We start from the raw sequence: 23,671 nt of genomic DNA on the forward strand, positions 1-23,671 counted from the left end.
TGAAAAGATTAAATATAATTTATTAAATAGCCCTTTACAATTAATTTCTCAAATTTAAAAAAGTTCTTAGTTACATTACAGTATTGTGTTAAAACTTGATAAACACCAATCTTTTTTTAATGTCTGTACCAATTTTTGTATACAATTAGGAAAGTTTTAATTCGTTAATCCTGAATATCCTCTTAACTGTTTGATGTACCTCTGGCCCATAAAATGCTTGTTGAAGATGGGCTCTTTGATACATAAGAAGCTGTTACAATGGCATATATTTCCCCATCAGCAATGTCCATAGGATGCTGCTGTCATTTGATTACACTGTATGTTAAAGAACACAATGTCTCTTCAGTTCTTGCCTTAAATCCAAATTTGTTTATGCATTTAATGAATCTTCTTCTGTACAAGTGCTATTCCTGGTGGCCAAGCATGTCAAGTTGCTGTATTATAACAAAATATATAAAAGGACTGAATGAAGGGTCATTAACGTAGATACACAGAGCTCCTTATGAGGAAGCTGGAACAGACACCACCGATGGACTCATCTAACCATTTTGCTTCCGTAGCCTAGCTAGCAATGAATAGGGGGATACCCCATCAATCCTGGAAGAACTAAAAAAGAGAAGATAACTATTACTCAGAGAATGAAGCACACCAATACGAAACAAACTTAGTACAGACATCTAGACATTTCTACTGTACCCAGATATTGGTGTGAAATGCACTCTGTCTTTTCCACCTCCATTCTTCCCCCCCTTACAGTCTCTCATCAGAGTCCTGAATCATGGCTGCCTTCCCTCTGTAGTAATGACTCTCGCCCCTCTCCAGAGCCCATCAGTGCTGGTCCTCGGGTGAACAATTCACTTCCTCTAATGCAATTAAGGTTGATCCCACACAAGACCGGAGGGTATTCTGAAAGGGTCTTAATGTTTTTTCCTTCCAGACATTGGTTTTGGTGAATGTGTAATTTTCTCTCCTATGTAATTTCACACATTGTTAAAATGACATTAATGGAGATGGCATTCCTCTACTGTAAAATGTTTTTACAGTTGAAACTGCAAGCCTCTAAGCCCAGTCTGATACTAATCACAGTATTCAGCATCTTCATCAGTTATTAAAAGCTACTTTTCAAATTTAGTGTTGATCTGACAACATTTTGTGCAGATGCTCACTAGTTGGTGTAGTAGTATGATGTTGACTGCACCAGTGTCTCAGTAAATAAGACAGACATCACATCTCTTTCAAGACTGAGGGCACTACCATTTGCAAGTCAGAATGCAACATGAGACAGGCAGAAGGATGCACCATTGATGGACTTATTGCCAGTTGCACAATTAAGACCCTTGTTATGTAGAATGTCAATTACTTAACTTCTCTCTCACACTGAGGCTTTTGTTTTCTTTCTTTATAAAGAAACTACAGCATGAAAATGTTATGACTATTTCTAACAAGACCAAAATAGAATAATTCAAGCAGTTTGGAATAAATGTGACATTAACACGCAAATAGCACTTATTAATCATTTGACACAATTTTTTACGATTAACAACATTTGCAGACAGCGTAGGAAGAGAGATTTCAGATACATGGTAATAACGTCAAAAGAATCTTACGTTGTTGAGACACCTTTTGAAACTTTAATCTTGGGTTGGGCAGACCAGAATTCCACCTTGTATTTAAGTTCTTTATTCTGAAATTGAGACATTAAATTAATTGCATTTCCACCAGTATATTATAGCATTTAAGAAAGTCAAAGATAGAGTTTGTGGGTGCGATCCTCAGCTGGTATAGATCAACACCACAGATAAATTGAAACAAGTCCAATTAGTATGTTGACTTCGATAGAGCTATTCCAGTTTACACCAGTTTAGCATTTGGCCCTTTGGGTCATCCAGAATGTCAATACAGTTTACAGGCACTGAGGGATACAATGCAGTCACTTTTGAAAATCTTGGCATGCTGGTCGAGCCTCAAACCTGAAGAAACATCAAGTTCCTGTGCCCAGCATTATTGTCACTGTTTGGATTTTGCTCTGTTGGTAAGAAAATCCCGCACAGCTCTTTTGAAGTGTAGGAGTATTTTTGTTAGTTGAAAAGCATTTTTGATGGTTGAAAATTTTCCTTCAAATCCGTTTTTCCAATATGACAGGTTTCAGAGTAGCAGCCGCGTTAATCTGTATTCACAAAAAGAAAAGGAGTACTTGTGGCATCTTAGAGACCAACCAATTTATTTGGTTAATAAATAAATTGGTTAGTCTCTAAGGTGCCACAAGTACTCCTTTTCGTTTTTCCAATAGAAATAGGAGGTTTTGACTCCACTCATTTTTGTATATATTTATATATTCTTCCATCAAAAAAACAATGCCCCCAAAATATTTTGATTTGGGTATTCTGCTGCGATGCCTCATGCTCCCATTCTCCTCAATGGCCTGGACAACATCTTGCATGATGCATTAGTCTCCCCACTCTGGTCTGTCTGAAAAATGGCAACAATTATCCTTTGATCTGTCCTGTTTATTTAGACTGAGATCCTTGGGGGTAGGGATGGCCTTACAAACCGTGCCTGGATGGGATGCTGTAACACTAATTAGCTAGTACAGGTCACTTTGAAAATGTCTAGAACTATATAATTAGTGTTATATAAATATAATAAATACATATGATATGTTAATGATATGTGTGTGGATTATATTTAATCCCCCACACATACTGGAATTAGAATCAATTTAGTGGATCTGCTATGACTGAAATTAAGATTCTGAATGGCAGAAAAGCATTTTATTTGTAATATATTTAATGTCTGTACCAATGTAAATTCCAGGATTATAGACTAGTGTTTACAACGGGATGTCAAGAACTATATTGCTGCAATGCGTCATTACACAAAAGATTGCTACAAACTGTAAAATGTTGCCAAAAACCACACAAAACAATAACAGTATTGCTACTGAAGATTATGTAAAATTGCAAGAGGCTAGTTTCTATGCAATGCTGAAAATATGGGGTAATTATTTTGACAGAATGCACAGTTCTTCACTGTAGCCTAATGCTTTCCAAAATACTAACATGTAATATTTCCTCAGAAGCTGAAAGTGAGCAAGGGCCATTATTAAAAAATCCAAACACACACACACATTTTAAGAATACAAGAATGGCCATACTGGGTCAGACCAAAGGTCCATCTAGCCCAGTATCCGGTCTTCCGACAGTGGCCAATGCCAGGTGCCCCAGAGGGAATGAACAGAACAGGTAATCCTCAAGTGAGCCATTCCCTGTCGCTCATTCCCAGCTTCTGGCAAACAGAGGTTAGGGACACCATCCCTGCCCATCCTGGCTAATAGCTGTTGATGGACCTATCCTCCATGAATTTATCTAGTTCTTTTTTGAACCCTGTTATAGTCTTGGCCTTCACAACATCCTCTGGCAAGGAGTTCCACAGGTTGACTATGTGTTGCTTGAAGAAATACTTCCTTTTTTTGCTGTTTTAAACCTGCTGCCTGTTAATTTCATTTGGGGACCCCTAGTTCTTGTGTTAGGAGAAGGTGTAAATAACAACACTTCCTTATTTACTTTGTCCACACCAGTCATGATTTTAGAGATCTCAATCATATCCCCCCTTAGTCATCTCTTTTCCAAGTTGAAAAGTCCCAGTCTTATTAATCTCTCCTCATGCTGAAGCCATTCCATACCCCTAATCATTTTCTTAACCTTTTCCAGTCCCAATATATCTTTTTTGAGATGGGGGAATCACAGTTGCACGCAGTATTCAAGATGTGGACATACCATGGATTTATACAGAGGCAATATGATATTTTCAGTCTTATTATCTCTCTCTTAATGATGCCCAACATATATATATATTATAAGCCCTAAGCTGAGAATATTACCACAAATAAAGTGAAGCATTTGTGTAGTGTAAAGTTCACCATGTGGGTAAGTGTTTGCAGGATCAGAGCCTAAATTATATCGTCATGGCTAAAATTCTCATCCAGACACTCATTTCATATCTGCATTACTGCAACAACCTCCTCTCTAGCCACCCCAAAATACACACTGCTTCCCTCCAGTCCCTATGAAATTCAAAAAGCACTCCCTCTCCTCCCTAACTCCCACTTCCAGCCTGTGGCCTACAAGAAATTACTAAAGAATTATGATTAGGCAGAAGGCTGATTGGGGGAAGTGGATAAAAAAAAAAGCAATTATCCTTTCATCCCTCACCTTTAGGTCTTCATATGTTGTGTGTGTGTGTGCTCAGGTTGAGCTCTTTGGGACAGGCAGAGTGTCTTGGCACTTTCCAAATATGTGCTTGGCAAGTAGTGGGTGCTACCATAGTGCAAATAATAATTGTTAAATAGAAATTAGCAATTTTGATATTCTTCCTCCCAAACTCACCAGTACTGTATATTGAATAGAAATAGCTCGAGGGACATAGGGACATGTACGGTGAGAGATTTCCAAAAGCACTCTGCTTTGTTCTAACTTTGACCAAACTTACCATTGTATTCAATAAGAGCAGAGTTAGACCCTTGCTGAGTGCTTTTAAAAACCCCACCTGCAACTGTACCAACCACTCCCACTTCTCTGTCCTCAGAAAAATACTTAAAGAATCTTATTGTACCATACAGTTGGCCGAAGATGATGGTATAAATCTCTTGATGACTACTTGGGGGAAGAAAAAAGGAGACTCAAAAAGATGCAGAGTTGAAATAGTCTTAGGCTCACAATTGTAGAGTTTGGTGTGATACAATCTTTCCCTTTACCTGAGCTTCAAGCATATTTATCTTTTCTTTCATAGTCTTAATTTTTTTATCTTGGTTTTGTAGTCCGATGTTCAGTTCTTCAATCTAAGAGTTAGAAAGTAAAGTTAGAAATAGTTTTCAAACTTTGTAATATATTAGATACACTTTCAATAACCATCCTTTAAGTAGAGGGATACACTATTAGAGCATGAGGATCAAGAAAGTCAATATAGTCTGAAATCTACATGATAAAAAAAATGCTCTAGAGAAAGTGTAATGACATGATTGGCTGGCTGACTTATTTTTCTTTTTAAACAGATCATAAGTCACACTTCCACTAAGGGTAACATGTCTGCCTTTTTAATTCTTGGTCTCTGTGCCCAACCACACACTTGTTCCGCAAATGCAGCTTTCTTAGCCTAAGCAAGCTAAGGCTGATGAGAGAAGTTCCTACCCTTTGACGATTCACAAAATGTGAATTAAATTTTGTATAGGTAGTTTAGCTGAGCAAAAATTAATACTCTTTGTGACAGTAGCTCATATTAGTACCCTCTTTAAACGGGATGTCAAGTAATAAATATTAAAATGGCTTCAAGTTTTGTTCCAGCTTTATCTGGGACCAAATCCTTTTTGCTTTGGTCACTGACTTCACTAGGACTGCTTGTGTGCATCAGGGAAGCAGGATTTGAGCCTCTAGTGAGGAACAGCCTATAGATTTCCAGACACCTGTTTATTTTATTGATGGTCTTACACAGTGCCTGTAACTGCAGTAGCCAAGCATCATTAGAGACTCAATGTTCCCCATAAAAAGGCAGTTCATTTTGTGGAACATACGTAAGAGGTTTGCAGCTCTTGCATTCATTGCTTCCTCTGCAGAAGTAGCTAACCAAACACTATTTCAGAAGCTACACTAAGTCTTCCCCTGGTGAGTGAGTGAATATCCATGGTCTGCCACATTTTAGGGATATTCCCAATCTACCTTAAACTGGCTGGGGACTCGGTATTTCCTGATGTAGCCCTATGGTATGGGCCTGTTCTCCTATGCTCCTTAGGTAGCTATCTCAGCCCTTCCATCCCACTTGCAGGAAACAAAAACCTTCCTTTCTTCCTTCCTTGCAACATTCTATTTCAATCGCTGTCACGATGGGAGGTAGAACCACCCCCATTTTTTAAAGTGATGCCACTTTCTTTTTTTTAAATTATATATAAAATATTATGTAACATCTATTGCTAACTGGTTTTGCATGTCCTGTGATGGAGATCATCACATCATCAATAATAAACTTCACAAAGTGAAGGAAGCACTAAAACAAGTCTCTAATTTTTGTTCCCCATACACTAAACGTGCTTGGTTAACCGGACCTCTTCTATCACACGGCGTAGGCTTTGATGCTGGGTCTGGATCACATGCTGCAAGTGAGAAATCTGTTCTTGTACAGTGAAAATCTCCACTTGAAGATCACGACAGCTGGTGGGGAAAAGACAGATTACCAATAACTTTTTCAGTTGATATTAAGGGGATATATTATTCACAAAAGATCTAATGAGTGACCTGATGTATGCTTTCTGACCAAGAATATACAAACTAGCCATCTGAGCACCAAACTTTTGGGTTTGGCCAAAGTTACATTTACATATGAATTATAAATATAGGCATTAAGATTCCTTTAGTGACCAGATCCAATAATTTGCATTCCACATGGGATTCCAACTCACTGTATTGGCCTTGACTCATATTAGCTGTACGTGAACTAATTTAATTCATGGGTAATAAGCGTAGTCTGATATAAAAGAAGGAAAAATTGTAGTTTATTTCTTACATTATATTTAACTACTATATTCAATTACAGGAAAAACAGCACCAGTCATACTTCATATCGGAAGAATAAAGTTTCGGCACAATATATTGGAGCAATTCTTCAACAGTTCCTCATGGCACATACTGCCAAAGTAACAGTGTACTACGTAGTAAGTTGGGTACGTCTACAGAGCCTGTGGCAGTAAGCCTCCAAACCCAGGTTAACAGACTTGGGCTTATAGGGCTTGTGCTAACTACATTGAAAGTGCTTTTAGGTTGTGGCTTGGGCTGGAGCTCAGGCTCTGAAGCCTAGGGAGAGAGGTGGGCTTTAGAGGAAGTTGAACTGAATAGAAGATAGAAATTATTAAAATGTATTGTTTGGAAGAGGCCCCAAAAGCCATTAAGATATTAATTCTGGTTAACAGGATGGGGGTTGAGGTGGGTTGAACGGTTTCCTCTCAGCAGGCGAAATCCTGCAATCCGGAATTAACCTCTACTCAGAATTCCTGTTAATTGAACCAAGAGTTTTGCCAGAGTGAGGACAGCAAGATTTGATCTTGTGCCTTCACATGTCAGAGTAGTAGAGAACAATTACTTATTCTCTAAATCAGAGGTGGGCAAACTGCAGTGGCCTGCGGGACCATCCTGCCCGGCCCTTGAGCTCCCCGCCTGGGAGGGTAGCCCCCGGCCCCTCCCCTGCTGTCCCACCTCGCCATGCCGCCAGCGCTTTGGGCGGAGAGCTCCTGCCAGGCAGCGTGGCTGTGAGAGCCGCCGGCCTGCCCTGGTGCTCTAGACTGTGCAGCAGCGTGGCTGGCTCCAGCCAGGTGACACGGCTGCCAGTCCTGGTGCTCTGAGCGGCATGGTAAGGGGGCGGGGAGCGGGGGGGTTGGATAAGGGGGAGGGGGTCCCAGGCAGCAGTCAGAGGACAGGGAGCGGTTGGATAGGCATGGGAGTCCCAGGGGGCATGTCAGGGGGCGGGGGTGCGGATAGGGGTCGGGGCAGTCAGGAGATAGGGAGCAGGGGGGGTTGGATAGGGGGTGGGGTCCCGGGGGGGTGGTCAGGGGACAGGGACCAGGGGGGATTGGATGGATTGGGGGTTCTGGGGGGGCAGTCAGGGGACGGGAAGTGGGAGGGGCAGATAGGGGAGGGGCCAGGCTGTTTGGGAAGACACAGCCTTCCCTACCTGGCCCTCCATACAGTTTTGGAACCCCGATGTGGCCCTCAGGCCAAAAGGTTTGTCCACCTCTGGTGTAAATAAACCCAGGTCTAGAAACCCTACTGCACATGTCACAGGAGAATTTATATTCTTCTTTAAAAAGTAAAGACAGTGAAGGCATTAGGCCTAACACCATGTATATATCCACTACGCGGGAGAACTTAGCCAAGTTATTGTTAGGTATTTCACTTGAAATAATCCTTCTGAACAGAAAAAGCATTTCTTCATGCACTATTTGCTCACCTCTTCGTATCTTCAGAGTTTGATAGAAGCTTCTCTTCAAATGACTGCTTTTTTTCTATTAATGTTTTCTTTTCCTAGGGAACAATGAAGAAGTAATAATGTGCACATAATCACTTCATATAAGTTTTGTAACTAATTTTTCAATTACTTTCTGAAAACATACAAAACCACCAGAGATATGTCAGCTGTCAATTTACAGATATACCCTCACCCTCTTGCGAGGATCAGAAGCATCTGTCATCAATGAGAATTGGGTCAGAAAAGGCAAGATTACCAGGGAACAGCTGTGTATTGATTTACAGAGGAAAAAAATTATTTCAATTGGATATTTTTTTTTTTAAAGGAAAGCCTGTCAGTAAAGATGATTAGCTTTTTGACTGATATGTGTTCAAAGACACTTTCTGCTCCAGGAACTATACTAAAAGGGCAGTGGTACTTTGCATTGCAAAGATGGATTTGAGGGTCAAGAGATTAAAATTGATTCAACTAGAAAACTTCTTTTTAAGTGACAAATTTTGGTAATCCACATCTAACTGTTTAGTGACCTAAGTACAATAATTCCTAGTTGTAAATTTAAAGAGTACACTAATACATACAGCCACCCCAGGGTGTATCTTCTTAGCCTGTCAGGGTGAAACCCTGACTCTAATGAAGTCAAAAAAAGTTTTACAACTGACTTCAATATGGCAAAGAATTTTAGGCGCAAGAGATATGAGACAAACACATCAACATATAAACCTTGTCTATCTATGGAGCTGCCTGGAAAAGATCCTAGCATGTAGCCGTGAAAATGAAGCTTTGTGTATTCTACCCACAGCCCCTTTCCTCAGCCAGCTCCACAGTGCAACAGATTGTGTGCAGATTTGTAATGCCAAACTACACAGTGCTAAACCATATCTGCTATCAGCCTGGTCAGTCAGATGTGAGGTATAGTAGGCACCTTTGCAAGTTTCAGTGCATGGGGTAAGAAACTGGAGTGGGGTAAGAAAGCCCTGGGCTAAGAAACCTATTGATGTGCATGAGGACTGCCTGAGTGTACCAGAGGGAAGGGCTTGGGAACACCACTGAGAAATGCTTCAGAGGAACACAGTACGGGACAGTATACTCAGGGAGAAAGATGTTCAAAGGTGTATTAAAAATATTGGAAGATGAGTTATTGTGACTGACTCTACTCAGGTGTGCAAAAAGATAGGGATCAGGGAAAATGAGGAGAGGGCACAAGGAGCTGTCCTGCCACTTGGCTGCAGGAGCATAAGCCAACCACATTTCCAGTCCTCCTGAAACTAACCATGAGAACAGGGAGAGAATCTAGCAGCACTGATGGAGTGATGAATGGGGGTTAGGGTGGAGACATGGCCCACTTTCCAGCTCCTGTACTGGTGCTGATCTGGCATGGGGGTGGGAGAGTGCACATGTGCCCCTGTTAAATGACATCACAGCAGCCACTCAGAATGAGCTTCCCCCACCCACTTATCTCTAGTCACTCATAATTGCTGGGGGAACTCCCACAGCTACCAAACTCTTCTACTTCCCAATCACAGGCTGCCGCTTAGTTGTGGCAGGAGCAAACCACAGCTTGGCACGACAAGTGACAAAAATGGCCTGAAAGCACATTGCATTTAAATGCTTTTAATCTGACTTTTTGACAGAACTGTATTAGTGATGTGTAATCTTGCTGCATTCTTAATTACTCCAGAACAGATGGTGAAAGTTAAATTTTATGTGATATGGTCATTACAATACCTTTCACTGGCTAACAATTATTTACTACAACTGGAAAGTTGTTCTCTGTAAACACTCACTGCTTCTGCATCAGCTGAGAACTTGGGAAGGATTTTGGAAAGAAATTCACTACAAAGGGGAGGAGATTAATAGCATATTGCAATATACTGTACTTTGACAATGCAAGAATAGGAGTTGAAGGTGTTTCCTCTTAGAAACCAGGACATTTCAAATCTCATAAATTAGGATTAATGTATGGCAGTTAGGTTAAGTAAGTTAATTGATTTAAAAATCTAGTGTCTAAACAACTGAAAGGAAAAATAAAAACCTTACCTCTCATGTCATTTAAAAGGCCTGATGCTCAGCTGATGCAAACTGAGGTAGCATCATTGAAATCCAGGGGGCTTTTATACCAGTTGAGGATCTGGTCCAAAAACTTTTTAAAGTAATTGAACTCTTCTTTATAATTAGATTTCAGCATGAGACTGACACGCTTAGGACACGCTTTACACTGTAGTTCTATTACTTAAGAGGTAGGAGCTAATACAATTGAAACTGAGATTTACTGTAGTTCCACAGAGCTTGATACCTTTACTCATAGCACTTGCTGCAGATCAAGTGCAATATGCAAATGAGCAAGGACTGTTCACATGGTTAACAGACTGCAAGGTCAGGCCTCGGTATTGTGCAGCAGATACTAACAAAAGCCACATAATGGCCTAAGAGACAGTGGCCATGATCCTTGCATAGAGAAGACTCCTATTGCCTATCCAGGAACTGCATGACTGGGCTCTATGAGCATACCTCTTCCATTCGTTGCACCAGTTTCTCCATGTCTGTAATCTGGCTGTACTTTTCTTCGAGTCTTTCAGTTACACAATTGACATTTTCTAGATTTTGTTTGAGTTTTTGTTCTTGCTCAAGTTTGGAGGCCTGTGTTTAGAGAAAAATGAAAAAAAAAGCCCAAACCAATGAATGAAGAGGATTTCCATTTTCAGCAAAACCATTTTGCTGCTATTCTTCAATATGTTGCCAGTCCCACAACCTCCCCACCCCCGTGAAAATCCTGACCACTTGTAGTCAAGAAAGATCCATGCTTCTTTCCCCAAGAGTGAGCAGTGAGAGAATAGGGCAAATTCTACACCTTTATTCCTGCCTTATTTTGAGCACTGTACCCATCAAATCTGAGACTGGACATTTGAAGTCAGGAAAAATTAAGCTTTCCTTTTTTATATTGTACTGTAGTTAAAGTTAAGCCTATAAGACAATGAAAGTCTGCATTAGAAGCCCTGACCTACATTTTCAAGAGTGACTCGTGATTTTGGATCCCTCCACATTGGGTGTCCACCTTAAAGGGACCTGGTTTTCAGAATGTGCTGAGCATCCTCTGAAAATAAGGCTCCTTTAAGGAATCATCAGTTGAGCCCACAAAGTTGTGTTTGAAAGAGTTAGGTCTCTATTTATACATCCAAGGTACTGATTTGTCATGTTGACATATGGAGTTGCCAGCATATTGGAGAGAAGGAACACTTGTATCCCTGCATGCTCCAGTGTTTGCCTTTTCCACACATAGGAGAGTGCTGTACCTGCATCAGCAGTTTATCATCTTCATGCTTTTTCTTAAGTTCTTCAGACCGACTGTAGTAATTCTCATATAGACTTTTCGAGGCATGTCTTAGAGACTGTGCACCTGCTTCTCTTGTCGCATCCAGCTGGAAAAAGCCATTGCAATAGGATTAATAGCATATGTCACACTTTAGAAGTTTGGTGTGGAAATCAGGTAGCACACAAATAATGCAGTTGCTATCCTGTTTGAACAACTGTTAGCACCAATTCTTGCAGAACCCCTCCCACCCCCACAAACCCATTAAAATATATGGCAAATAAAATTTAAATTCTAATTTTTGAATAAAGGATGCAGATTTGCCATGTGATACAACAGCCCCTCCTGACTGGAGATGAAGGTTGTGGGTTTAAAATGACTGATACACTTCTGACTGGTTACAAGCACACCTGCTCTAGACCACTGGCTGAGCAGACTTCATGCCAGGAACCACTGCAAGAAAATCCAAGCCCAGAGCACAGCCCAACAAGCTGTAGTTCCCAACAATCAGCTAGTTAAATTCCACCATCAGCTAGTTAAAAATCTATTTCATCCTCATGAGAAAATCTGATGAGACTCTGCAAGGTTACTGCACTTCATGGAGAGGGCAAAGCCACAATGAACAATTGCTTTCCTGCCACTGCTGGAATGAAACTTTAATCCAGGCAAAACTGGATCTTCTCTTCAGGCTGACAAGCTGAAATATGCATTAGAGACTGCTAAAATGGAATGCACCTTGATCTTTAGTATTTCATTCTCCCTGTTGACAAGCAAGAGCTGCTGGTCAGTCTCTTTCAGCTTTTCCATGGTTAGATTGTAGCTGGAGTTAAGCGTGTCCTTCTCAGCCTCCAGCTCATTTCTGGGCACCCGGAAAGGCTGCTAAAAATGAACAAACATGAAAATAATTTGTAAACGACAGCTTTAGCAGACCGAGTTCATGAAGGTAAAGCTGCACTCATCTACCTTCCTATCTCAGGTCCCCACCCTGCAATGAGCTCCAGGCACCCAGGTCTGCATGGTGCTCATTGCAGGATCATGGTCTAGAGTAATTACAGAGCAACAATCACCACAGTTTCTAGGTACTGACTAATTCCCCACCTTCAATATTAAATAAAACAGTGTTCTATTTGTGCAGCTCTCCAGGGTTTTACATTTGAAACACATCATTACCAATACATAACTGCTTTTGGTTCTCCAGAGTGTAACTTCGTACATGAGGTTAATTAATGTTTAGAATATTGCAGCATATGGCGTATTATAGTATTGGGACCAGCAGTGTCGCCAGTTATGAAGGTTGCCTGACACTACCCATTATAAGACCCTCTTTTAGTTGCTTATATTTGCCAGACTTTATTTATTTGGGCTAACATTTTTCATGCCAGGTGTCTCCTTCAGGATGAGTATTTTTGGAATGTTTCTGCCAAAATGGTTCAGCCATTTCAGAATGATGCTAGAGAAAGTCCCTGCTTTGGAGCATAGACTAGAGGGTGGCCTTTGTGTCAGTGCTGTGCCTTTTGATATTCTTCATATCCACCAAAGTTTGGTCAATCGCTAAGCCTTTGAATAATCTTCATTTTCTCATCCTCTGTATAGATCTTAGATCTGGCTAAAATCTCCCAAATTCCATCATCACTGAGCATGCTCCAGCCCCTCACAGCTCCTAGCGCTGACAAGGCTCTGTATGTGCCATCCCCTGAGCATGCTCTCGAGACAGACTGAAGGAGTACAGAGTGTGAAGAGAGCAACTGTGACTGGGGATGAAAGTGGGAGTGGTACTGAGAGCCAGAGGGGAGATGTGAGGCGTTGTGCAGAGAGGTTGGGACTGGGAGCTGCAGGGGAAGGGAAGCCTTTGCATTTGATTTGTCATTTGCAATTTTATGGTTTGCATACCTGATTTTGAATCTTTGCTAGTGTGGATCTGATCTGCAGGGAAGAGATTAGAAATAGGTCACAAAAAGAAAGATGATATTTTCTTGTTAATCTGCCAGGCTAGTTATTCCAGGACATTCTCCTTAGGACAGCAGCAATGTAGAAAAGTTGCCTTTGGGCATGATCACCATTCTGCTCTTTTGCTTGGATACTAGAAATAAAGCATCTGTCCTCAACAAGCCAAACCGTATTGTCCAAGAGATCTCTAATGCAGAAATGGATGCACGGAATTTAAATATTTATTTTAGTGACAGGATCAACATACTTTTCATTGACTCAAAAGAGGGCCTAAGTCTCACACTTGTTTCAAAAATTCATTTCTTCCTCAGATATTGTATCATGAATATGACTTAGGATCATAATTTTGTAATTGGTACAAAATTCTCATAGTGGCGTTCTGACAAGCATTTGGTCTGCTCCCTCATATGACTCATTATAAAGACAGATGTGCATACCCCAATTAAATCCTTGTCTCAAACTGATCAGTGTTCCTTGAGGTTTTGTGTTAGACTCCATTATAATGGTATTAGGCCAGATAGAGTTTAAGGGACAGTGAAATGTGAATTTCCTCAGTAAGTCAACACACACTTGTTTAGCTTGGAAAATTTAGACAGTGTAGAAGGATTCAAATTTTTTATTTTCTTACTTGCAATGGGTTGTATTCATTGTTCTCCTCCAAATCAGAGGACAAGACAGCACAATAAGAATAATGAAAAAATTGTACCTTTTTTATGTATTCTGTTTCGTCAGTGATTTGGACAGAAGAAGATCCATAAAGGACATAGTTTCCTTCCATCCCTTGGTCATCTCTTGTTACGTGTTCTGTGAGCCTCACTGTGGCACTCATTATGCGTGCATTTCACTGCTCTGTATAGTTGGGAGAGAAGTGGATTTTGTCTTTTATTTATACAAATATCCATAGAGAATGAACTTAATTTTGTAAATGCATCTACATGTCCATTGCATCATTAACAACATATACAGTAAGGCTCATATTAGACAATTAAAAGCCTTTCAGACAGCTGCAAATATGACCTTGTGCATAATTTCCGTATTTTAAAGGACCTCGCAAGTCTTCAAGATGTGTTACTTCCCCACCCCCCAATTTACTTAAGGCAGTCCCCCATCCAATTATTGCATCTGAATGTACATTCAAATATGCTACAGCATATAAGATATCAATAATTTTTTATTGGCAATCCAAATAATTTCAGTGTAAGTATTTGCTTATTCAAAAGTATTGTTTCACCTGTCACTTCATTCCACACCCCAGAACTGGTCATATTCAATGTTATAGGAGTTCCTGTCTCTGCCATCTTACTCAGACTGAGTAACGCTGTACTCCACAAGTAGTTGCATTGATTTCACCAAGACTATGCAATGTAAGAGTGGCAGAGTCAGTTCCACAGAAATCCATGGGACTACTCACACTGAAGGGTAAACCCCTTTGAAATCCCTCCTGGCCAGGGGAAAGCTCCTCTCACCTGTAAAGGGTTAAGAAGCTAAAGGTAACCTCGCTGGCACCTGACCAAAATGACCAATGAGGAGACAAGATACTTTCAAAAGCTGGGAGGAGGGAGAGAAACAAAGGGTCTGTGTCTGTCTATATGCTGGTCTTTGACGGGGATAGACCAGGAATGGAGTCTTAGAACTTTTAGTAAGTAATCTAGCTAGGTATGTGTTAGATTATGATTTCTTTAAATGGCTGAGAAAAGAATTGTGCTGAATAGAATAACTATTTCTGTCTGTGTATCTTTTTTGTAACTTAAGGTTTTGCCTAGAGGGGTTCTCTATGTTTTGAATCTAATTACCCTGTAAGGTATCTACCATCCTGATTTTACAGGGGGGATTTCTTTATTTCTATTTACTTCTATTTTTATTAAAAAAGTCTTCTTGTAAGAAAACTGAATACTTTTTCATTGTTCTCAGATCCAAGGGTTTGGGTCTGTGGTCACCTATGCAAATTGGTGAGGCTTTTTATCCAACATTTCCAAGGAAAGGGGGGGTGCAAGTGTTGGGAGGATTGTTCATTGTTCTTAAGATCCAAGGGTCTGGGTCTGTAGTCACCTAGGCAAATTGGTGAGGCTTTTTACCAAACCTTGTCCAGGAAGTGGGGTGCAAGGTTTTGGGAAGTATTTTGGGGGGAAAGACGTGTCCAAACAGCTCTTCCCCAGTAACCAGTATTAGTTTGGTGGTGGTAGCGGCCAATCCAAGGACAAAGGGTGGAATATTTTGTACCTTGGGGAAGTTTTGACCTAAGCTGGTAAAGATAAGCTTAGGAGGTTTTTCATGCAGGTCCCCACATCTGTACCCTAGCGTTCAGAGTGGGGGAGGAACCTTGACAGGCTCACTTTGAGTAAGTGGTAAGACTGGACTCAGCGTTGTAGCATTCCACAATATGAGTTTTTTCATGGCAGTGGGAGAGTCACAAATCAAAACGCTTTTTTCTTAAGCACGGGAAAACTGGATTTACACACCAAGAACGAGGTCCCAACCTGCTTGCAGTTATGTTTCTGTGGTACAATGGTGACATCCAGTGTCAGTTGGATTAATCTCAAGTGAACATGTATATAAACAGCATATCTCAGACGATATGCATACATTGCACTCCATTTGCCATATATAGAATCAGATTAATGTATATATTTTTTAAGTCAGGTTGTCAAATGTCTGTTTGGAGTATCTGAAATTAATTAACAATTGCTCCTGCAACAATAAGATCCAATTGATCTGTGCAATGTTTTATCAAGGTTTAAAACATTAGCGGAGGAAGAGGAAGCAGTAGACATAGAGTGAGGTTTTTCCAAAGTTTACAGCTTATTTTTGGGTTTTGTACTTTAAATAATCACATTTTAAATGAGATTTTAAAACACAAAATGTCAATTTAATAAGAACTTATGGTTGCTTCCATTTAACTCAGCAACAACAATCTGATTCCTGTGCTACACGAGGTTTTGGCCTACAGCATCAGCCCTTGTTTATTCATCCCAGACTAAAATTATTGCCTTACTAACAGGAAGTACCATCAAGTCAGCACATTTAATTAATTAAGGCATTTTCTCATAAAACCCAATTAGGCCATTTGAAACTGTTAATGCTGTAATAAATTAGGAATGTCACCACCACCATGAGCACATGGACCTGGCTTGCACATTTTGCTAAAAGAATCATCAGCAACTAATCCAGGCTACAGAAGTTTTAACTTTCATATACTTCAAGTACACATCTCAGGCAGAAAACAAAAATAGAGAAACTGTAATTTCTTTAACATATGAGCTTTGGGTGCTCTTTTTAAAAACTGGAGTCTTAAATTTTTGTAAAGTTTACAAAATTACAAATCCAGCAATTTCAAGTCACTCCCTTGCCAACAATCAAGGAAAGTGAACAAAGAACTCACCATTACCACCTCACAATTTTTCCCCACTCACCCAAAAGTTGGGATCATAGACAGACATTTCAGAGTGTCCTGAATGTCAAGGGATTTGGACTATTTTAGACAGGAGTCTGGGAGTGAGTCCCAAACATGAGGGGTCCAAAGTTGAAAAAGACTCACCAGCAGCCCCTTTCTTATAAACCAAGGAAGCTCCGCTGATCACAGCTGCACCAGTACTGATAGTGAAAGATGTTTACTCAAACAGATGGGTTATAAACACTTGATTGCTTTTGACCCATAGAACAAGATCTTAAACTTCTCCAGGAGACTACCAAGCAGTCAGTGAAGATCATGGCATGGCAAGAGACAACACAATCAGTGGACTGCCAAATTCAATACCTGCTTTAGTTCACAATGGTCTTGAACAGGCATAGCCTCATGTGGCTCTCACAGCCGATGTCTAACCTCAAGGTGACAAAACAATGACCAGCAGCACTGAGGCTTGCATCCAGCAACAAAATTCACAACCTTCTGGCTAGAATCACATGAAGAGGAGTATCATCCTGACCACTGCTGCCACCTAAGAGTAGCTGGAAATCTAACCATATCCCTAGATTTTTGTCAACACAAACAAGAGGAGGACAGAGACATACCATGGTCTAAGAGACTAAAATAATCCCAGCCATGTCTTGTAGCTGCTTCCCCAGTCAACATTACCTTAGTTTTATCCAGATTGAGTCTTCCCAGGTTAGCCCTCATGTATACCCCAATCTTACCAAAATACTGGGAAAGCACAGCTTTGCCTGGGTTGGACAGAATGGTGAGAGACATCTGCATATCACCAATATACTGAAGACTCATGTCTCCTTACTAACCCTTCTAAGGGTCCCATGTACACATTCCACAGGGAACACAAGACAGAACCCTATGGAACCCCTTATACGAACACCATCAGAGAGGAGGAAAACTTGTCCTCAAAAATTAGTTGTGAATGATCATCATGAATGGAGCAACCCCAAAAAATAGCTTCCTCCATTCCTACTGTGGTCCAGAGGTGTGTTCAACACCACCTTGCAATCAACAGTACTCAAGGCGCTGATAGATTAAATAATGCCAGCTTGGACACTGCCACTTCATACATAGCAAGCAGGAGACCATCTACCAATGCAACCAGCCTGGTCTCCAAGTCATTAAATATGTGACAGAATATATACCTATGTTCACACCCTACATGCTATTAGAATCATAAAATATCAGGGTTGGAAGGGACCTCAGGAGGTCATGTAGTCCAACCCCCTGCTCAAAGCAGGACCAATCCCCCATAGTTGCCCCAGATCCCTAAATGGCCCCCTCAAGGATTGAACTCACAATCCTGGGTTTAGCAGGCCAATGCTCAAGCCACTGAGCTATCGCTCCCCCCACCTTTCTGGTTATCAGGGAATAAGGTACAGATTATCAAGGGGTGCGAAATTTGCTTTAGGAACGGGTGGCATAAGGAATACATAATCTGCAATCTCCCCGATTGGGGAGAAAGTTTAACCGGTCAAAGTACAGACATTGAGATATGGGGGTATGTTCAGGTATGGAGTATAATGAGTGGATACGATGATGGGGATGGATCTACCCTCATTTGGTGGGATTTAATGTTCAGTGAGTTTATGGTTCCAGTTCATATGGTCCAATGGAAAAAGCCTCTCAGTCTCTTTCCCATAGTGGATGCACAATGTCGTACCGGCTCACACCTCCTGGTACTGTCGGTGGCTGGTGATGTGTTCGATTGTAATAGTGTTTGTCCAAGGTGCACCTTATGAGTTTTTGAATGACACCTCACAATTTGCTGATCAATAATATCATGGAAAAATGCACATAACAGTGTTATATGTGAAGTTATAAAAAAAAGCTGAGATCTTGACCAAAAGCATGTTTTCCAGATAAATCTGGTGAGTGGCCAAACTAGTTCCTCAGAGACAAAGAGCAAGATGACGCCTCTGCCAGGTGTAAACAAGCCTGATGGACCATTACCTGCTAAGTGACCGTTCTTTGGTAGGAAATGGGGTAGGAACAAAAAAAAAAAAAAATCAATCTACATCTTAGCAAACAAACAGAATGGAATGTCCTTCCACCCAGACTGTCTGCCACCTTGCTCCCAGCTGGAAATATTTTTCAAGAGGGGGACTGAAATTATAAAAAGCAGGGGCAAATACCCCAAGACACCCCTTCTCTCTGCCCATCACATTCTCTGCACCTTCAAAAATAAAGGAAGCAGCCATTGGACTCTGGAGGAGGGGTCCTGACCTAAAGAGTTTGGTCAGTAAGACTGCTGGAAGCATGTGGTGAGAAAACTTTGCAGGCATTTTATCTTTATTTTTCTTCTAACGATTTCTGACATTTATGCCTCATTGCTTATATTCACTTAACAGGTCTCTTCTGTAGTTCATTAACTAATTTTACTGTTTTATCTAATCCAGTGTGTTCTAGTTGAAGTATCTGCATAACTCCATTTGGGGGTAACAGATTATTCCCTTAAAGGAATAACAGACTTAATATATTTGTAATGTCTAGGAGAGGGCTGGGCAGTACAGGACATAAATTTCTGAGGGGAAATCTCAGACTAGGGGTGTGCTTGGGTCACCCTGTGGTAATCTTTAAGGCTGATAAGAGCCAGGGTGTGGCTTGCTGGCTGCAAAACACACAAAGACATGGCTGGGGGCGACTTACATGTTGGAGGCCGTTTGTGAGCAGTCCACGTTGGAGGCTGCAGCAGCAAGGCATTGTAAAAAGCACACCAGGTTACAGGGAGGGGTGACACAGCTACTCATTGGTCTGGATTGTACCCTGGTATGTCACACCATGGAAGGTATTCAGTTTGACAGAGTCCAGGAGGAGAGCTAAATCACCTAGATACACAGAGCTGCACCTCTGAAAAGCAGGTCATAGGTTCTTTACACATCTAAGAAATCTTCACACTACACAAGAATTTCTGTACGGTCATTCCAATACCATGGTAAAGGACACAGCATAAGATCCTTAATAGAACTGTACTGACCTTGTAATGCCAACAATTAACATGGCACCACTAGTTTGTTAAATATCATTTTTGAAGTGACATTCTATTACGTTTTAAAGCATGTTAACAGAATTAAATGATACAGGGAACTTGATTTCCCCCCACACACACACACACTTTATGCAGCTCAGAGCTTGGGAGTAGAAAGAAATTCACTTGTCTTACACTCAGAAAGCAGAGTCTAAAGGGCATGACATTCGTGGAGAAATCCTTTGGCACGCTGGGTAGATGCCAACTTGTGTCTGACATGGGTGTTCTACTGCAATATTCTAAAATTGCCACTTGTGAAGTAAGTTACATTTTCTCTGTCAGCTTTGCAGCTGCCAGGTGTAACAAGCGAGGAAACATCTGTATTATAGTTTGTGAATAAGGTGCATGCTTTCTGTGTTTATGATGGGTTACTTGCTATGAATTAGATCCAAAGAGCTTGCTATGGGAACCAAACAGAAAGGCAATAAAATGGCCCAGATAAGGAGCATCCCAACACTCAGACTCAACAGCCAGGTTTAATTACAGCATGATGAGGCAACTCCACAGCCCCAATCCTGGCGACAGATCTGTTTTGCCACAGCAGAGAAGAGAGCTCAATGGGACACTAAACCATCACGTGTCCCTGAAGTGAAAGGGTTTACAAGAGCCAAACGCAGCTGGGCCTGTTGAGTTAACACAGTTGGGAAAATAGGGAGCTGACACGCAGAGAGGCAGTCCCAGAATGGATGAACCACGCAGTTCCGCCCAGTTGGAGGGGCAGCAAGCCCAGCCTGTCACTTAAAGGTCCACTTGAGAAGGACTAAAAGGGTCCAAAGCACTGTTCGCCATAGAAGCGTGACAACTAGCTCCTTTACTATAAACATCTTTTCAGAATAGGTCCTATAAAAGTAGAAATATCTATTCTGTGTCATAGTTTGATTCTTCTTTTCACACTCTGCTATTACCTGCTATGAAAATCTCTTTTACATGATTAGCTTTAGGGTCTAGGGCAGAGGTGGGCAAACTGCGGCTCATGGGCCACATCCGGCCCGCAGGACCCTCCTGCCCGGCTCTTGAGCTCCCGGCCGGGGAGGCTAGCCCCCAGCCCCTCCCCCGCAGCCTCAGCTCGCCGTACCACCAGCACTCTGGGCAGCGGGGCTGCAAACTCCTGCTGGACAGTGAGGCTGTGAGAGCCGCCAGCCTGCCCTGGTGCTCTGAGCGGCATGGTAAGGGGCGGGGGGTTGGATAAGGGGCAGGGGATCCCGGGCAGCCGTCAGGGGGCAGTTGGATGGGGTGGAGGTTCTGTGGGGGGGGGGGGGCATTCAGGAGACGGGAAACGGGGGGGGGGGTTGGATAGGCATGGGAGTCTCAAGGGGGCCTGTCAGGGGGCAGGGGTATGGATAGGGGTCGGGGCAGTCAGGGGACAGGGGGGGTTGGAAATGGGGTGGGGTCCTGGGGGAGTGGTTAAGGGCAGGGGGGTACCGGGAGGGGGCGGTCAGGGGACAAGGAGTGGGGAGGTGGTGGATGGGTCAGAGGTTCTGAGGGGGGCAGTCAGGGAGCGGGAAGGGGCAGATCAGGGGCAGGGGCCAGGATGTTTTGGGGGGCACAGCCTTCCCTACCTGGCCCTCCATAATGTTTCAGAACCCTGATGTGGCCCTCAGGCCAAAAAGTTTGCCCACCCCTGGTCTATGGGTTGGCTGGTTCGTAGTTATTTTAAAGGGCAGCAATGAATTTGAGTATCCAAATTGGATTATTCAAAGTTAATCTTCAGACAACCAGCATGAAGCAGACACATATTTTCCACTTGGTTGTAAACTCTTCTCAGTACAGAATAGATTTGAATGCTACAAGTTAGAATTGGATGACTGCAATGCAGTGTTTGCATACATTAATTTCAATGATGAGTAGCTATTTGATTCAACAATATTCAGTAAAAATGTATTCACCTTTTAATTTGCTATTCATGAATATCTTTGGAAAGTTTCTTGAGGTATTTTGTTCTCATGAATGTTTGAGCAATAGTTTGTATGAATACCTGTACTTACATGTGAACGTGGCTATTTGTGCTCAGGGAGGAATGTTTACTGTTCATTATTCTCCAATATAAAAGGGTTCTCTCATCCAATCACAGTACAGAAACAGTATCAGATGATGCTGGTTGTCAATCATACAGCACAAATATAACTGCAAATAGTCAAAGGGAACAATTCGCAAACAACCCATAAACTGAAAAATTGTTCATCTGAGTTGTTTGGCAAATATATTTATAGAACTCAGGATAAGTTTATGAAGAATATGTGTACTGCTAAATGAGCTAGATTCACTGGATAATTTATTTACAATAAATAGTTCAGGCAACTATCATACTAGAGTATTTTCCCCATGAAAATATAATCAGCTATTTATTTTACTCTTTACTAAAAGCACATGTGCATGGGGGTGTGAGTGGGCAGGGGCACGGGGGACAAGACACGCCTGGATTTTTCAACTTAAAAAAAAAAACACATGCAAATATTTACTTTTCCATTACCAGAGACACACAGCAAACATTAAGGGGTCTGCAATGCCGATCCCTTTCTCACATAGACAGTGTTGTTGTCACCATGTTGGGCCTCAGATATTAGAAAGTCAAGGTGAATAAGGTCATATCTTTTATTGAACCAATTTCTGCTGGAGTGAGAGACAAGCTTAAAGCTAGAAGAGCACTGTGTAGCTCGAAAGCGTGTCTCTCCCCTCAACAGAAGCTGGCATTCAATAAGAAGATATATCCTCACTCACCCTGTCCCTTTCTCACGTTAGTTACTAGTATTAGTGTTACTCACAGGAGGGTCTGAACAAGTAAAGGGTTGGGAGGATGGGTCCCTAAATGACAGTGAAGCACTCTCATTCTCCACCAACAAGCTCTGCTAAATTTCACACACACCACCACCCTCACTTTGTTCACATTTCTAATCTCCTGCATGTCACACATTTAAACAGCCACAGCATTCCTGCCCAGGGAGAGCGTGCAAAACCCCAAAGGGCTTCAAGTGAGCTGTAGCTCACGAAAGCTCATGCTCAAATAAATTGGTTAGTCTCTAAGGTGCCACAAGTACTCCTTTTCTTTTTTGCGAATACAGACTAACAGGGCGGCTACTCTGAAACCTGACTGAGAGAGGAAACCCTATTGCTAAGTCTCGTGTTATGCAGTGGCATCCAAGCCGTGCCCAGTGTTTTCCATCCAGCCCCCAACCTAGAGAGCTGGCATAAAAAGCAGATCATGAGTGATAAAAATCAGCTGAGTCCTCTCTACCCAGCTTCCACACCTGCGCATTTCCAGCCTCAAATGATCAAGCCCCTGAATCTCTAGGGACGGGAAGTGGCAGGCAGCCCTTTCCCTTGTTCTCACGGACCCGGGGAAGGAGGGGCGACCAGCCCCTGGGCGCTCTGTAGGGGCCCTGAAATGCCCCTTTCTCCTCCCCAGCTCGCTGGCCTCCTTACCTGCTCTCTTCGGCTCTCTCCGCTCCCTTGCTCCTCTCCCGGGCGCTCACGTCCGGGGACGGTGCAGTCCGGACCTGGCCCCGCCCCGCCCCTCTCTCCTCCTAGCAGCAGAGGCTGGAGCCCATGGGAGAGAGGAACTCGGCCCAGTTTCCCTCTGTGGTTGACTTGTAAACACAGGAAAGGCAGGGCACTTTCAAAGTCCATTGCCAATGAGTTAACCAGGTGAGAGTGTCAGAGCAGCAAGTGAAGCCATTGGTTTTTAAAAATATTCAACGCTGCCCCTTTGTAAGATTAACAATCTCTCTTGGCAAACGTACTGCGAGGCAGGGCAATTTCTTTTTCACTAACAGCCTCCCTACAGCTCTGGAGTGACAAATAGTCTTATTTTGTTAACGTGGCTTTGTCAAGCATATATAAATCACTACACACCAATGATGACTGTGCAGTGCATTTCCAGAGGGTTAAGAACCATCTTGGATGAAAGCCACAGCTCCAGGTGTGCGAAAGCCAAAATCATTAACTCCAGTCGTCACTAACT

At 42.0% G+C, this 23,671-nt stretch overlaps 1 protein-coding gene across 3 annotated transcripts; it reads right to left on the bottom strand.

The window, feature by feature from the left end:
- Positions 1–23,450, bottom strand: CCDC68 (coiled-coil domain containing 68). 3 transcript variants are annotated; one of them, XM_048851373.1, is made up of 11 exons: positions 23,134–23,239; positions 13,968–14,110; positions 13,205–13,237; positions 12,050–12,193; positions 11,298–11,423; positions 10,516–10,644; positions 7,990–8,063; positions 6,095–6,200; positions 4,754–4,837; positions 1,608–1,684; positions 1–606 (listed from the first exon to the last, which is right to left on the bottom strand). In XM_048851373.1, the coding sequence occupies exons 2-11, from the start codon at positions 14,088–14,090 to the stop codon at positions 540–542; spliced, it is 963 nt and encodes a 320-aa protein (XP_048707330.1). In that variant the 5' UTR covers positions 14,091–14,110; positions 23,134–23,239; the 3' UTR covers positions 1–539. The 3 variants fall into 3 exon arrangements, with proteins under 3 accessions (XP_048707330.1, XP_048707331.1, XP_048707332.1); XM_048851374.1 differs by lacking the exon at positions 13,205–13,237; XM_048851375.2 differs by lacking the exons at positions 12,050–12,193; positions 13,205–13,237; positions 13,968–14,110 and having other exon boundaries at positions 23,134–23,450.
- Between the last annotated feature and the right edge of the window lie 221 nt (positions 23,451–23,671).

The sequence above is a fragment of the Caretta caretta genome, chromosome 5 (genome assembly GCF_965140235.1).
Source record: "Caretta caretta isolate rCarCar2 chromosome 5, rCarCar1.hap1, whole genome shotgun sequence".
In the NCBI taxonomy this organism is placed as follows: domain Eukaryota; kingdom Metazoa; phylum Chordata; order Testudines; family Cheloniidae; genus Caretta; species Caretta caretta.